This window comes from Cetorhinus maximus, chromosome 18, assembly GCF_964194155.1.
Source record: "Cetorhinus maximus chromosome 18, sCetMax3.hap1.1, whole genome shotgun sequence".
Classification (NCBI taxonomy): Eukaryota; Metazoa; Chordata; class Chondrichthyes; order Lamniformes; family Cetorhinidae; genus Cetorhinus; species Cetorhinus maximus.
In genome coordinates, this window is record NC_135896.1 from 15,677,409 (window position 1) to 15,690,003 (window position 12,595).

Consider the following 12,595-nt stretch of genomic DNA (forward strand, 5'->3'; position numbering starts at 1 on the left):
AATACTAGTGCAGCAATACAATTCCCGACAAGCATTATTCATGTTTTCAGCGCATCTACTTCTTGTATTTCAAATACAAGAACAAACATTTTCTGACTTGAACAAATTCCACAATCACTAGACTCCAAAGGTTATACTTACTGTTCTTATGCAAAGAACCATGTGTAAACAGAAGCAAATCAGCATTCAAAATATAGACTATCCTAACCATTTAGTACTGGAATGTGGTTCACCAAACTTCTCCAAGTAAATTAGTTTATCAAAACATATCTGGTATCTTATATTACAATACATTGTAAGACAAGTCTATTTGAGAATTTAAAAAGCAGTTAATTTTGTACTTCATAGAACAACCCTGACACAGCCTGTTACCACCATACTCTACATGTCAGTTCTATCGTGGGAGAGTTTAGTGACATGTGCAATCACTTCCAGACATTCCTATACATTTACATAGACTAGGCTTTTCTATAAATGTTCAGACTCAACTAGCCAGATGGACTGTAGTGGTCTTTCCCAGTCTTGCACATTCCTGGTCTCCTAAATATGTCTTTTTTTTAAAAAAAATTGCAGACTGGCTAGTTAGATCACAGTGGTTCTCTGCCAGTTTCTAAATTAGATAAAAGCTGTCCCCATAAAAGGATTTCTCACCATCAGAGGCTTTAGAAATAACTCTTAAGGTGGACGGACAATATTTTATTCATTTATAAGTGCCCATCGTTGTATTTGCATATTAAAATATCACTACTGTCCCATTAGAGCTCCCAGGCAGGATATACCTTCATGCTGTATCTACAGCCATCTTCCAGCTCTATACAAAATTGTCAGCATCAAAATATTCAGAAAACAGAGACAGATACAGGCAATACTATGCAAATTAATATTTAATATATTATGTACATTCTTCATAGAACGGCAACAGCAGTTGCGTCAGGTACCAATTAGAACAGATTATGCAAAAACAATGATCAGAAATAGCCCATGGCACCACACACCAAGAACTTGTCAAACAGTGGGCAAAACAGCAAAAAATGGCAGTTTTGTAAAAACATCATTTTACGTAAAATGACTATGCTCATATCCTGCAATCCCCAATATGAATTCCAACGTTAGCATTAAACAATATCATTAAACTTCCAATCTAATCCAATCTTGTGATAAAAGCACTAACACTCAAGCTAACTTAATGATTCCCATGTTCCATTACACTATGCTATCATTGCATAATGTTGAATCCAAAAAGGTAATGCATTCTTTGCCCTCTAGATCAAAAAAGCATAAAGTTTAATCCCTTTTAAAGCATTCAATTTTAAGATTTAATACTGCACAGAAGCTGGTCAAAATATGAGAGCTTGCATATGTTAAAATGATTAGTACTGTAGAAGCACAAATTAATGTCAAAATAATTTTTCATGCTCACTGAGGCAAGGCATTTGTTTTGGGAAGTGGAAGAGTTCTGTCTTTGCAGTAACTGTGGGCAAAGTCCTCCTAGTCAACCTGAACACAAGCATCTATGTGTCTCCCTTTCGCCTCCTCAAGCCCCAACAACATGCATTGAAACAGAAGGGTACGCAATGAGGAAGTACAACCTGTTATGAACTTTGATTATTTAACAATTTAATTAATTAAACTTTTAATTTTTCATTAATTTATTAACAATTTAACAGAAGTCTGAAGTACTCATTTCCTGTCCCATGCTCTATTATAATGGTAACCTATCATTTTGAATTAGGTTTTTTCTAGACTTTTTTACTGTAGTGAAGTCATTGGTATAATGGCCCAATTTAACTTGTATGGAAAGAGACTTTCCTGTGAGAAAGAGCTAAAGAGGGCATATTGTTTAATCATTTTTAACAAAAATAAACTGTTGCTATAAGTATGATATACGCCCTAATGGCTGAGTGCCAAACAACCTTTCATGTGGTGGGTAAACACACTTTTTAAAAGGTAGCAGTCCCACAATCTTATTTATATGGGTCAACATTGAACCTTTCTTTGAAATTTTGCTGGAACTGCTACGCAGGAACAAGGTACAATTGAAGGTTGAATATTAAATACATTGAATGATAAATATTTTGTAAATGATTCAAAATTTCGCTGTCCTATAAATTTATTTCCGTGAGAAACAGTCACTGGCCCTTTCTTTTCTAATTTTGCTGGAAGATCAATGTGGAAGCAAGGTAAAAAGTTAAGGAGTAATCAAGGTGATTGATATCTTATTAACACTGAAAGCAAGGCCCTTTTACAGCTGCCCAACTGGTCTGTCAAATTAATGCAAGCAATGATTCATGAGGATTGGTAACATGTTTGCACTGTGAGTATTACTCAGGTGGTAGATATCTTTTAAAATGTCTGCGCGCTTCAGATCAACACCCAGGACCCTAATGAATTAGTACATCCATCTGTTGAGCAGCTAAAATGACTTATGTTTGATTAAAACCATTGACTCTCTGCTGTGATGATTCAACATAGTGCTTCTAATATTTGAGCTTTATGATTAAAGTGCATAAGTGGGAACTATTTTGCATTGTAAATCATTCCCTGGTTTCCTTCCCTTTTAAATACAAAGTCCAGAAAAAATTCCCTCTATGCACCAGTGATATTTCCATTTCCCATACCAGTTAATCACCTATAGACTACTCATTTTCAAATGATTAACTCTTTTGTGCTGTAAATGTGTAGATTATAGAAATTGAACACAGACACCCCAACGCCTGCCTGAGATTGGAGACTTTCAAATCGTATTCAACCCTACAGCCCTGAGACCTTTGCGTTCCTCTAATTCTGGCCTTTGCCACATCCCTGGTTTTAATCGCTTCACCATTAGTGACCATGTCTTCAGCTGATTAGACCCAAAGCATTCTAGGCCTCTCTACTCTCTCTCCTTTAAGATGCCCCTTGAAACCTAACTCTTTGACCAAGGTTTGGCTCACCTGTCCTAATGTCTCCCTATGTAACTTGGTACCAAATTGTGTTTGATAACGCTATGAAGTGCCTTAGGATGTTTTACTGCATTAAAGATGCTATATAAATGCAAGCTGTTGCAATTGTGTGCCGAGTGTTCCATCCTACTCTACCATCTTTGTCTAAATTTTATCCTATGGCAATCATTAATTTGGCCTTCAACTTGCACATAACAGTTACAATATTTGGCTCAGCACGTATCTCAGTAAATACCCACAGCAACTGCAACACTGTATTAAATGGTATTGCACACATTTCTTTGGATTTTTCACACTAGCTAGTTTGACATGCACTCTTTCCATGTGGGCAGAGGCATCTTATGGTTATAAAATCTGACATTATGAAGCTTCATAGAATTGAGAGAAAGGTTAACTGGAATGAACATAAACATTTTTAACAATTATTTTCAACAAAAACAAATTGTAACAATATTAAACATATCTCAACAGTTGAAGAGAAAATATATACTTTATAAACAATTCAAAAAGTAGTTGTCCCACAAATTTCTTTTCATAGATGGAACAAAACGAACTCTTTTCTAATTTGCTGGAAGCACAATTCAGCCGTAAGGTACAATCATCAGGGACAATAAAAACAGCTTACTACTGACAATGATATGTACTGCAAACATGTTCACAAAGAAACTACAAAATATACAGCTATATTTATTTATTTTTAACGGGGGAAACTGAGAAAGAAAGAATAAAGTGGAACGTAAAGACCTATAAAAGAATCAACATTGAATGAAACATTCACTTTCCTGCTAAATGCATTGAAAAACAAACAAAAAAAAAAAATCGCACATAAAAATCTCCACTCCAACTGACCCTCCTATCATCTTCTCTGGCTGCATCTCATCCTTGAGTAAAGTTTTGGTACCCTTCCAATGTCTCATCCAAGTGGCCATTCTTCCTGTGTCAGAGCTGGTTGCAATGTCAGCAGGTAAGTAGATTATGTGGAGATCGGATGGGATTTCAAGCCAAACCCAATCAAGACCACATCAATATCCACATTTTCACTAAGGGCCAGAGATACTGAGGCCAATTGTAGCCCCTCACTGCTGCCCAGCGCCAATCAAATCTGGGCCCTTCTGGGCTGTGTTGCTCAGCACGACATTATTTAGTGCATTTATCCACTGAACCATTAAAAAAGCGCCTATCTGGAATTTTTATAAAACAGGATATCTGAATCCATCTGCTTTCTATAAAATTCAGCACTACTTGAATTGCAGTAAGCATACAAGCCACGTTTCCTTATCATAAGTGAGAGTAAACATGTTCAAGATCTATTGAAATGCAAGGCTAAACTATTAAAAGAGCCTCCTTTCCATTGCACACAGTTGCTTGGAAGGCATTACAACAACATTGGACTCAGCATAGTGTGTAAATACTCAATTCAAGCAGAAGCATCCCAGGCTATTATTTGATCACTGGTCCAGCTCCACATACTTCACTATATTGCCTAGAGTGAGTTCAATTACACATCTCTAAAGCTGTTTTAATTCAGCCCAGTAAAGTGCCTCAATCCCGACTTCAGCAAAGCATCCAGTGCCTCACTATAACTGATGCTTTATTTTCTCTAAATCCTCAGCTATCCTTGTTGGTCTTTAAGAGTGAAGCTAATATTAAATAATAAGTACAAAATTATGTGTATTTTTGAGTAAGAAAGCATGCAAGTGAAACTGAAGTCACTCAGTCAATTGACAGGCAACTTCAATCTCAAGAGTTAGCACTGGTTTCAAATGGACGTCTAATTGGTGAAAGGATGATGTTCTTTGTCATGCACATTCTTGACAGGTCATCCTTCATCTAAATTCTTCAGCCTCACAGATAAACATGAATATACTCTCCAAATTTCTGCTTGTTTAACTGTGAGCTGTCAAGATGAGATGCAATGCCTTCCAATGAGAAGATGGGGTGAAAGCAATGGTGCTATACTGACAGTCTCACAGAGAAGCTACAGGAATGGTCGGTGGTGGAAACAGGTCAAGTGATATAACTGGTCCTCTGAAATTAAGATTAAGTTCCATTGTTGAGACACAGCTTTATTCTGAGCATGGCCGATGTTACACTTGAATTAGAAGCTTTTGATGCAAACTCTGAACAGGGCTGCAATGTCCTGCATGCTTATCATCGTATCTTCGACAAGAGTGCAGCACAACTTCAAAAATTAAAAAGGATTTTCTAGATGAGTCAATTGGTTGAGTGTTTCACCTTTATAAGTTTCAGAGTTCAAATTTACAGGCTCAGCAATAGCTATGGTACATCCAATATTCGCAGCTGAGAAATGAAAGAACATGCACTGATAGAGCATCTTTCACTATCTCTGAACATCTCAAGTGCTTTAAAGTCAATGAGGTACGTTTTTTGAATTGTATTCACTCTTGTAATGTAGAAAATGCAGTTGGCCCACACATGCACAGCAGGGCACCAAAAGCAGCAATGAGACAAAGAATTTGGTGAACAGTTGTTTTAAGTTACATTGGTTGAGGGAAACATAAAGGCCAGAACAACTTGAAAACTCCCCTAACTCTATTTTAAATAGGGCTGTGGAATCTGTTATGCCTAATGAGAGAATAGAAGTTTAACATCTCATCTGAAAGGTGGCATCTCCAACTGTACAGCACTCCTCCAGCAACACCCTGAAGAGTTTGCCTAGATTATATGTTGGAGTGGAGCTTAAACCTTCAAAATGTCAGCCAAGGTTCAGTTGGTAACTCTCTCATCTGAAGGTTGTGGATAAGTCCCACTCCAAATACTGGAGTACAAAAATCTGAGCTGACATTCCAGTGCAGTATTGAGGGAGTGCTGCACCATTAGGAGTACTATCTTTCAAATGAAACATCAGACCAAGGCCCTGTCTGCTTTCTAAGGTGAATATAAAAGTTCCCATAACACTATTTCAAAGAACAGGAAGTTATCCCCTCTGTCCTGGCCAACATACATCTTTCAAGCAACATCCCCAAAAAAACATTTTCGTATTGCTGTTTGTGGAAGCTTGATGTGCACAAATTGGCTGCAGCATTTTCAGTTCAAAAGTATTTCATTGGCTGGAAAACTTTATGCAACCTCCTGGGTGACGCAAAGGCACTATATAAATGCAAATCTTTCATCTGACTCAAGATGCAATCCAAGGCTGGCACCACATCAAAAAAATAGGGCTTCTACACAAAGTCAAGCATCACATCATCCTTCTGGGTAGCTGCATTCACATCTTAACTATTGTACTACATTTCTAAAATAATAGTTTTAACAATCATTGCTTCTGTTTTGCTTTCTTATCTTCAGTGATCTAATATAATGAAAGTAGTGTAAATCTTACGGGGCCGATGATGCTCATCACCTGCACAGATTTGCTGTAAAATTCCAGTCTACAAGCCCAACTAGGACTCTAACCCCAGGTGGAATGTGTGGACAGCACTGGGAGAGCTATGGCACTGTTGGCATATAACCAGCCCGCGACAGTCACCGCATTCACTTACAAAAAAGCAACAGACACTTGGCCAAGATAAGAGAGAGCCTCCCACAACCATGAACCCAGAAAAAACAAGTCATCACTTTCAGGAGAGATGGAGAAAAATAAACTTAGAGCCTCAAACAGGAAAATAAAATTAGTTTCATTATTAGTCACAAATGAGTTTTGGAGGAGTTGAGCTTCAGGAGCCCAAAGAGTTTATCATGTCCATTCTCAAATCTTTCAATGCTAAATAACTCAACTGGCAAAATACAGAAAATAATACACAACCCCAAGGCCGAGAATTAATTTCTCTTAGGTTTTGATAATGTTTTGCATTTTGACACATACACAGAAACTCCCAAATCATGTTAATAAAGAACCTGAATATTTTTGACAAAATTAGAGTTTACTGTAATGAATTTTAATATATCCAAGAGATGTCACTGTTTAGGCTAATCACAATATTACACACCAGATGTCAATCCATTAAGTTAATGATGGATAACTTAGACCTCAAACAGTTGCTAGAAATCTGTAGACATATGTCAGATGGAACACAAGATATGGAAACAGCAAACAATTTATACAAAGAGTTCTGTTGTAGGCTGGTGATTGCTGTGTCTCTCACTGATACAGCGAGAGGTAACTAGAATAATGTGCAATAGAAAGGCCTAGAGTGACTCCACAGTCTGAAGTCCAGAATCGTACAAATTATTCCAACAGAAACATAATACAAAACGTGACGGATCATCAGACCAACATCATCTGCACACAAATTACAGATCCCTTGGCATTAACCTGCATCAAACACATTAAGATTATACTCTCCAGGCATGATTGAAAAAGATTGCTACTCTTTACCCATGCAGCTGAAGTATCTGCCCAAGTTATTTATTCCAATTTTAGTGTTCAGTGAAATCTTTTGTACCTCTGGGATCCAACTGAAAGTCTGTTGTGCTTCTGAACATCAGACCACTAGAAATGCTCAAAACAAATCCACCCAGCAAACAAAAAACAACCTCGGGGGCACATGTTGGTCTGAGATGTCTCCATCGTCTAATAAGAACATTCATTTCAAGATTCAAACAAGCATCATGTAGCCAAATTCCTGACAGTTCAAAACTAAAAAATGCTAATGGGTTACAAGGCCATTTACAATCATGGGAGATTTCTAATGATTTACCTGGAATTCATCCATTCACAACAGGAAGAGTAAAACCTCCCTTGTTAAACCAATGTTTTCATTTATATTTAGATTCACGGCTGCTTAGCAGATTTAATTTTTAATTAAGGGGCTTCATCACCAAATCTCTCGATCTTCCTGGAGTAGGTGAGGGGTGGGGGAGAGGGAGGTAATCACTTCTCTCTTTTCCCAAAACAAAGGAAAAATGAACCATAGCAAAGCTTGGCCACCACTGGTGCTACCTTAGTCATATAGTCAAATGCAGCAACAAAGAGTAAAAGAAACCATTTACTACCATGACAGGTACCACATATAATAGCACAATAACTTACAAGAGGCAGTCCAGTTATAGTAGGCTTCAAGTACGCAACACTGCAATTGTATTTCTTTGGAACTCTATTGAAGGGATTTTATTTTTCCCAAGAGAGGATTGTATGGAAATCCATTACTGTGTACAACTTGCAACTATAGAAATCCCATAAGGTTTGTAAAGGGATACGGAAACTCAGCAGCATCTGTAAATTTCTTTTGAACTGTAATTACCCAAAACCACAGATCGCAGTTAAGTGCCAGATATCCTGTACCTGCAGTCAGTAATAATGCTCACCTCGCTTGCTTAGTACAAGTATTCGTAATTATGTTTTTGGAGAGGTGGGAAGTGTTCTACATCTTGGGCCAATCCTTTCCCAAGTGGGCTGGCATCTTTGCAACCTTTGTAGGCTTAGCTTGTGTAACTGAAAGAAGCACATTTACAAGATGTAAATAATGCTCGGGAGACTTTGCACACACTGCAAAAGGCCTCTCTGTGCTAGAGTCTATAGTGTCATTTCACTTTAAAGTGCTGTAGTAGATTGCTCCAGTTCTTTCACTGTTTGAGGAGGTCTTTAAGTACAGCCCCAGCACTGGAATCTGGAGACACTGGTAGAGGTGTGAAGGTGGGAAGGGCATTGGAGATTGGTTTCATGAGGAGATGGGGTGCCCCAGCACCGCTAGAGACTGTCGATGTGATGAGAGGGATGGCGGCAGATCGTGGAGCCAAGAAAGGGTTGGAGTCAGATTTTTTCACTGAACCTTCTCCTGGTGGACCTGCAAATAAAATTCAACAGTATTATTCATGATAATAATGACTGTGCCAATTAAACAAGATACTGAATGCAAAAATAATTTGTACTGTATATCTAGCTATTGCTGTTCAATGATTGGGACTGCAGTAATATGATTATCCTATAAATATTTTCAAACACTTAAGTAACTGTATACTGCCACCAAACTATGGGCTACAAAATATTATAAATCCAGTTAATGCAAACAACAGGCCAGTCAGTATAACAAAACACATGGCACTCAGCACTGGGATAGTTCAAAAGTGGAAGTTCCTACGGCTTGTTTGAAAACTTTCTGCTTGGGAGCTAAACATTCAGACAAATGGCTTTGTTTTATCGGCTGACATCAAAGTAAAATAAAAAGTTCTCTTCCTTTACCTTCCGCATTGCGAGGACACAATAACAATGTATTTTGCTTTAGATTTACACAACATATCATCTTCTTATAACAGATAGCCAACTGAATAAAGGAGGAATTCAAATCATTTGAAATAAACCACAGAATGAAATGGCACAGAAGACCATTCAACCCACTGAGTCTGCACCAGCTCTTTGAAAGAGTTATTCTAATAGTCCTGCTCCCCTGCTCGTCATGCTTGTAAATCTTTTTTGCTTTCTCCAGTGTCTCTCTATCCTGTTTTTACAATATGGAGTCAAACTTATTCATTGTACCCAGTGTGGTCTAACCAAGGTTTGATACAAGATTAACAGAATTGAGAAGCAGAGGAATTTTCTCTCTCTCTAGAGAGCACCAGTGCTTTTTTTGCATTTTTCAAACCAGACTAAAGACAACAGGGCTGGCCAAAGGTGACCTGGCGAAGTACGTTTAAGTAGGAGCTCCAAAAATGGGACACCAGCTGGGCTGGAGCACAAGAGGATGGGCCAGCGCCAGTGGAGGAGTCTTGTTGCCCATGGGACCGGAGGAACTAAGTCTAAGTATTAACCTACATTGATACTTTTAGTTATTTGTGAACTGCACCCATCTATGTTTTAATATTAACTGTGGAAGAAATATAGAACATAACACTTTGAATGCCTGTACCTGCAGAATGGCCAGAAAAACTAATGGATGGCTGGCTGCTTCCAGAGGTGACTCCAACTGAGTGTATATCATAAACTGGAAGCTTTGGAGCAGGAAGGGAAGGTCGAGATTCTACTTCCAGGAACTTCACAAACATTTCTGAGAAAGACTGCCGAGAAAAAAGCAGAAGTACTTGATATAATAATATACGGCATCAATACAAAAACCTTTAATAAAGCACACCATGATGATCTGAATGAATTCGTTTTTAACCAGTTTGCACACCTGAAGATTTACTTAGATTCATAACAGAGGGCCATGTATCAGAATCACAAAGACCAGAGATTTCAATAGTGCAGGAGATCATTTGTCTCACCATGCTTATGCATTAACTTAATATCCCAGTTATCTACTTAATCCCATTCTCATTCCATCTCTGTATTGCTTAATATTCTTTCTCATGCATTAACTTAATACCTTCCTCAACTTCAGGATTGACTTGGATATCAACATAAACACAAGGGGGTGATTTATAAAAGTATTCCACTGACGGCAAAGAATTTTGGGACATAGTGATGCTAAGAAAGGCATTATATAAATTAAATTTCATTCTGTACTTGTAATTTCTGGAATTTTGCCTTTGTCCTACTTTCTTGAATTCCCTCCAGATACACTCTTTGCCTTGAAAAACTTGCAAAATTCATCCTCTCAATCAGATTAATAATCAGTTGTCCTAGTTCACCAAACTGGGCTCAGCGTCATTCTTTTAGCACTTTTCACTGGCTTTCTTTCCCCACATGTTAGAAGCATTATACAATTCCAATTCATTATGGTAGTGCATTCCATACTGTAATAAATCTTAGTTTAAAAAAATTCAGAGAAATGCACACAAGATTTCTTAGGAGTTTGCTGAGCAATAGTTTTGTGGTGGTGGAGGCGAGAAGAGCAGGGGGTAAGTGAAGGGATGAAACAAGAGATGAAAATAGAGAAAAGAGATGGCAACAGCGCAAATGAAAGTCAGCATCAGGCTTGTGGTTCATTTCCTGTATACCCAAGGTAGATTTCAATGAGGAACACCACCACCTATCTTGAAGATGCAGCTGGGAGGTCTCATAGGTAAATGAGAAACTGTGTCATCATGTGGGGGCCAATCTTGGAAAATGCAATCAGAGTCCAGCAAAATGAATGTTGAACCTGAGTGTCACGGATAGGTATGATCAAACAAAGAACAAAGAAAAGTACAGCACAGGAACAGGCCCTTCGGCCCGCCAAGCCTGCGCCGACCATATTGCCTGTCAAACTAAAACATTTTGCACTTCAGGGATCGGTATCCCTCTATTCCCATCCTATTCATGTATTTGTCAAGCTGCCTCTTAAACACCACCACTATCGTACCTGCTTCCACCACCTCCTCTGACAGCAAATTCCAAACACTCACTACCCTCTGCGTAAAAAACTTGCCCCGCACATCTCCTCTAAAGTTTTCTCCTCTCACCTTAAATCTATGTCCCCATGTAATTGACTCTTCCACCCTGGGAAAAAGCTTCTGACTATCTACTCTGTCCATGCCACTCATAATTTTGTAAACTTCTATCAAGTCGCCCCTCAATCTCCGTCGCTCTAGTGAAAACAATCTGAGTTTCTCCAACCTCTCCTCATAGCTAATAACCTCCAGATCAGGCAGCATCCTGGTAAACCTCCTTTGCACCCTCTCCAACGCCTCCATATTCTTCTGGTAATGTGGTGACCAGAATTGCACGCAATATTCCAAGTGTGGCCTAACCAGGGTTCTATACAGCTGCAGCATGACTTCCCAGCTTTTATACTCAATACCCCTGCCAACGAAGGCAAGCATGCCATACGCCTTCCTGACTACCTTATCCACCTGCGTTGCCATTTTCAGTGACCTGTAGACCTGTACACCCAGATCCCTCTGCCCGTCGATGCACTTAAGGGTTCTGCCGTTTACTGTATAATTCCTGCCTGTATTAGACCTTCCAAAACGCATTACCTCGCATTTGTCCGGATTAAACTCCATCTGCCATTTCTCCGCCCAAGTCTCCAACCGATCTATATCCCGTTGTATCCTTTGACAATCCTCTTCACTATCTGCAACTCCTCCAACCTTGGTGTCGTCTGCAAACTTACTAATTAGCTCAGTTACATTTTCCTCCAAATCATTTACGTATACTACAAACAGCAAAGGTCCCAGCACTGATCCCTGTGGAACACCACTAGTCACAGCTCTCCTTTCAGAAAAGCACCCTTCCACTGCTACCCTCTGTCTTCTATGACCAAGCCAATTCTGTATCCATCTTGCCAGCTCTCCTCTGATCCTGTGTGACTGTACCTTCTGTATCAGTCTGCCATGAGGGACCGTGTCAAAGGCCTTACTGAAATCCATGTAGATAACATCCACTGCCCTTCCATCGTTGATCATCTTTGTCACTTCCTCGAAAAACTCGATCAAGTCAGTGAGACACGACCTCCCGTTCACAAAACCATACTGCTTCTCACTAATACGCTCATTTGCTTCCAAATGGTAGTAAATCCTGTCACGAAGAATCTTCTCCAATAATTTCCCTACCACTGACGTAAGGCTCACTGGCCTGTAATTTCCTGGATTATCCCTGCTACCTTTCTTAATCAATGGAACAACATTGGCCATTCTCCAGTCCTCTGGGACCTCACCCGTAGCCAGTGAGGATACAAAGATTTCTGTCAAGGCCCCAGCAATCTCCTCCCTTGCCTCCCTCAGTACTCTGGGGTAGATCCCATCTGGCCCTGGGGACTTATCCACCTTAATATTCTTCAATACGCCTAATACCTCCTCTTTTTTGATCTCAACATGATCCAAGCTATCTACAC

At 39.1% G+C, this 12,595-nt stretch overlaps 1 protein-coding gene across 3 annotated transcripts in view; it reads right to left on the reverse strand.

Annotated features, from left to right (window-relative positions):
* Nucleotides 1-866: 866 nt before the first annotated feature.
* trip11 (thyroid hormone receptor interactor 11) overlaps nt 867-12,595 on the reverse strand; it is a 108,471-nt gene continuing 96,742 nt past the window's right edge. For all 3 annotated transcript variants that reach the window (XM_078562151.1, XM_078562150.1, XM_078562149.1), the window contains exons 20-21: nt 9,749-9,896; nt 867-8,689 (exon numbers count right to left, since the gene is read on the reverse strand). In XM_078562151.1, the coding sequence (XP_078418277.1) occupies nt 8,469-8,689; nt 9,749-9,896 (369 nt within the window). In that variant the 3' untranslated portion in view covers nt 867-8,468. The remainder of the gene's footprint in view (nt 8,690-9,748; nt 9,897-12,595) is intronic.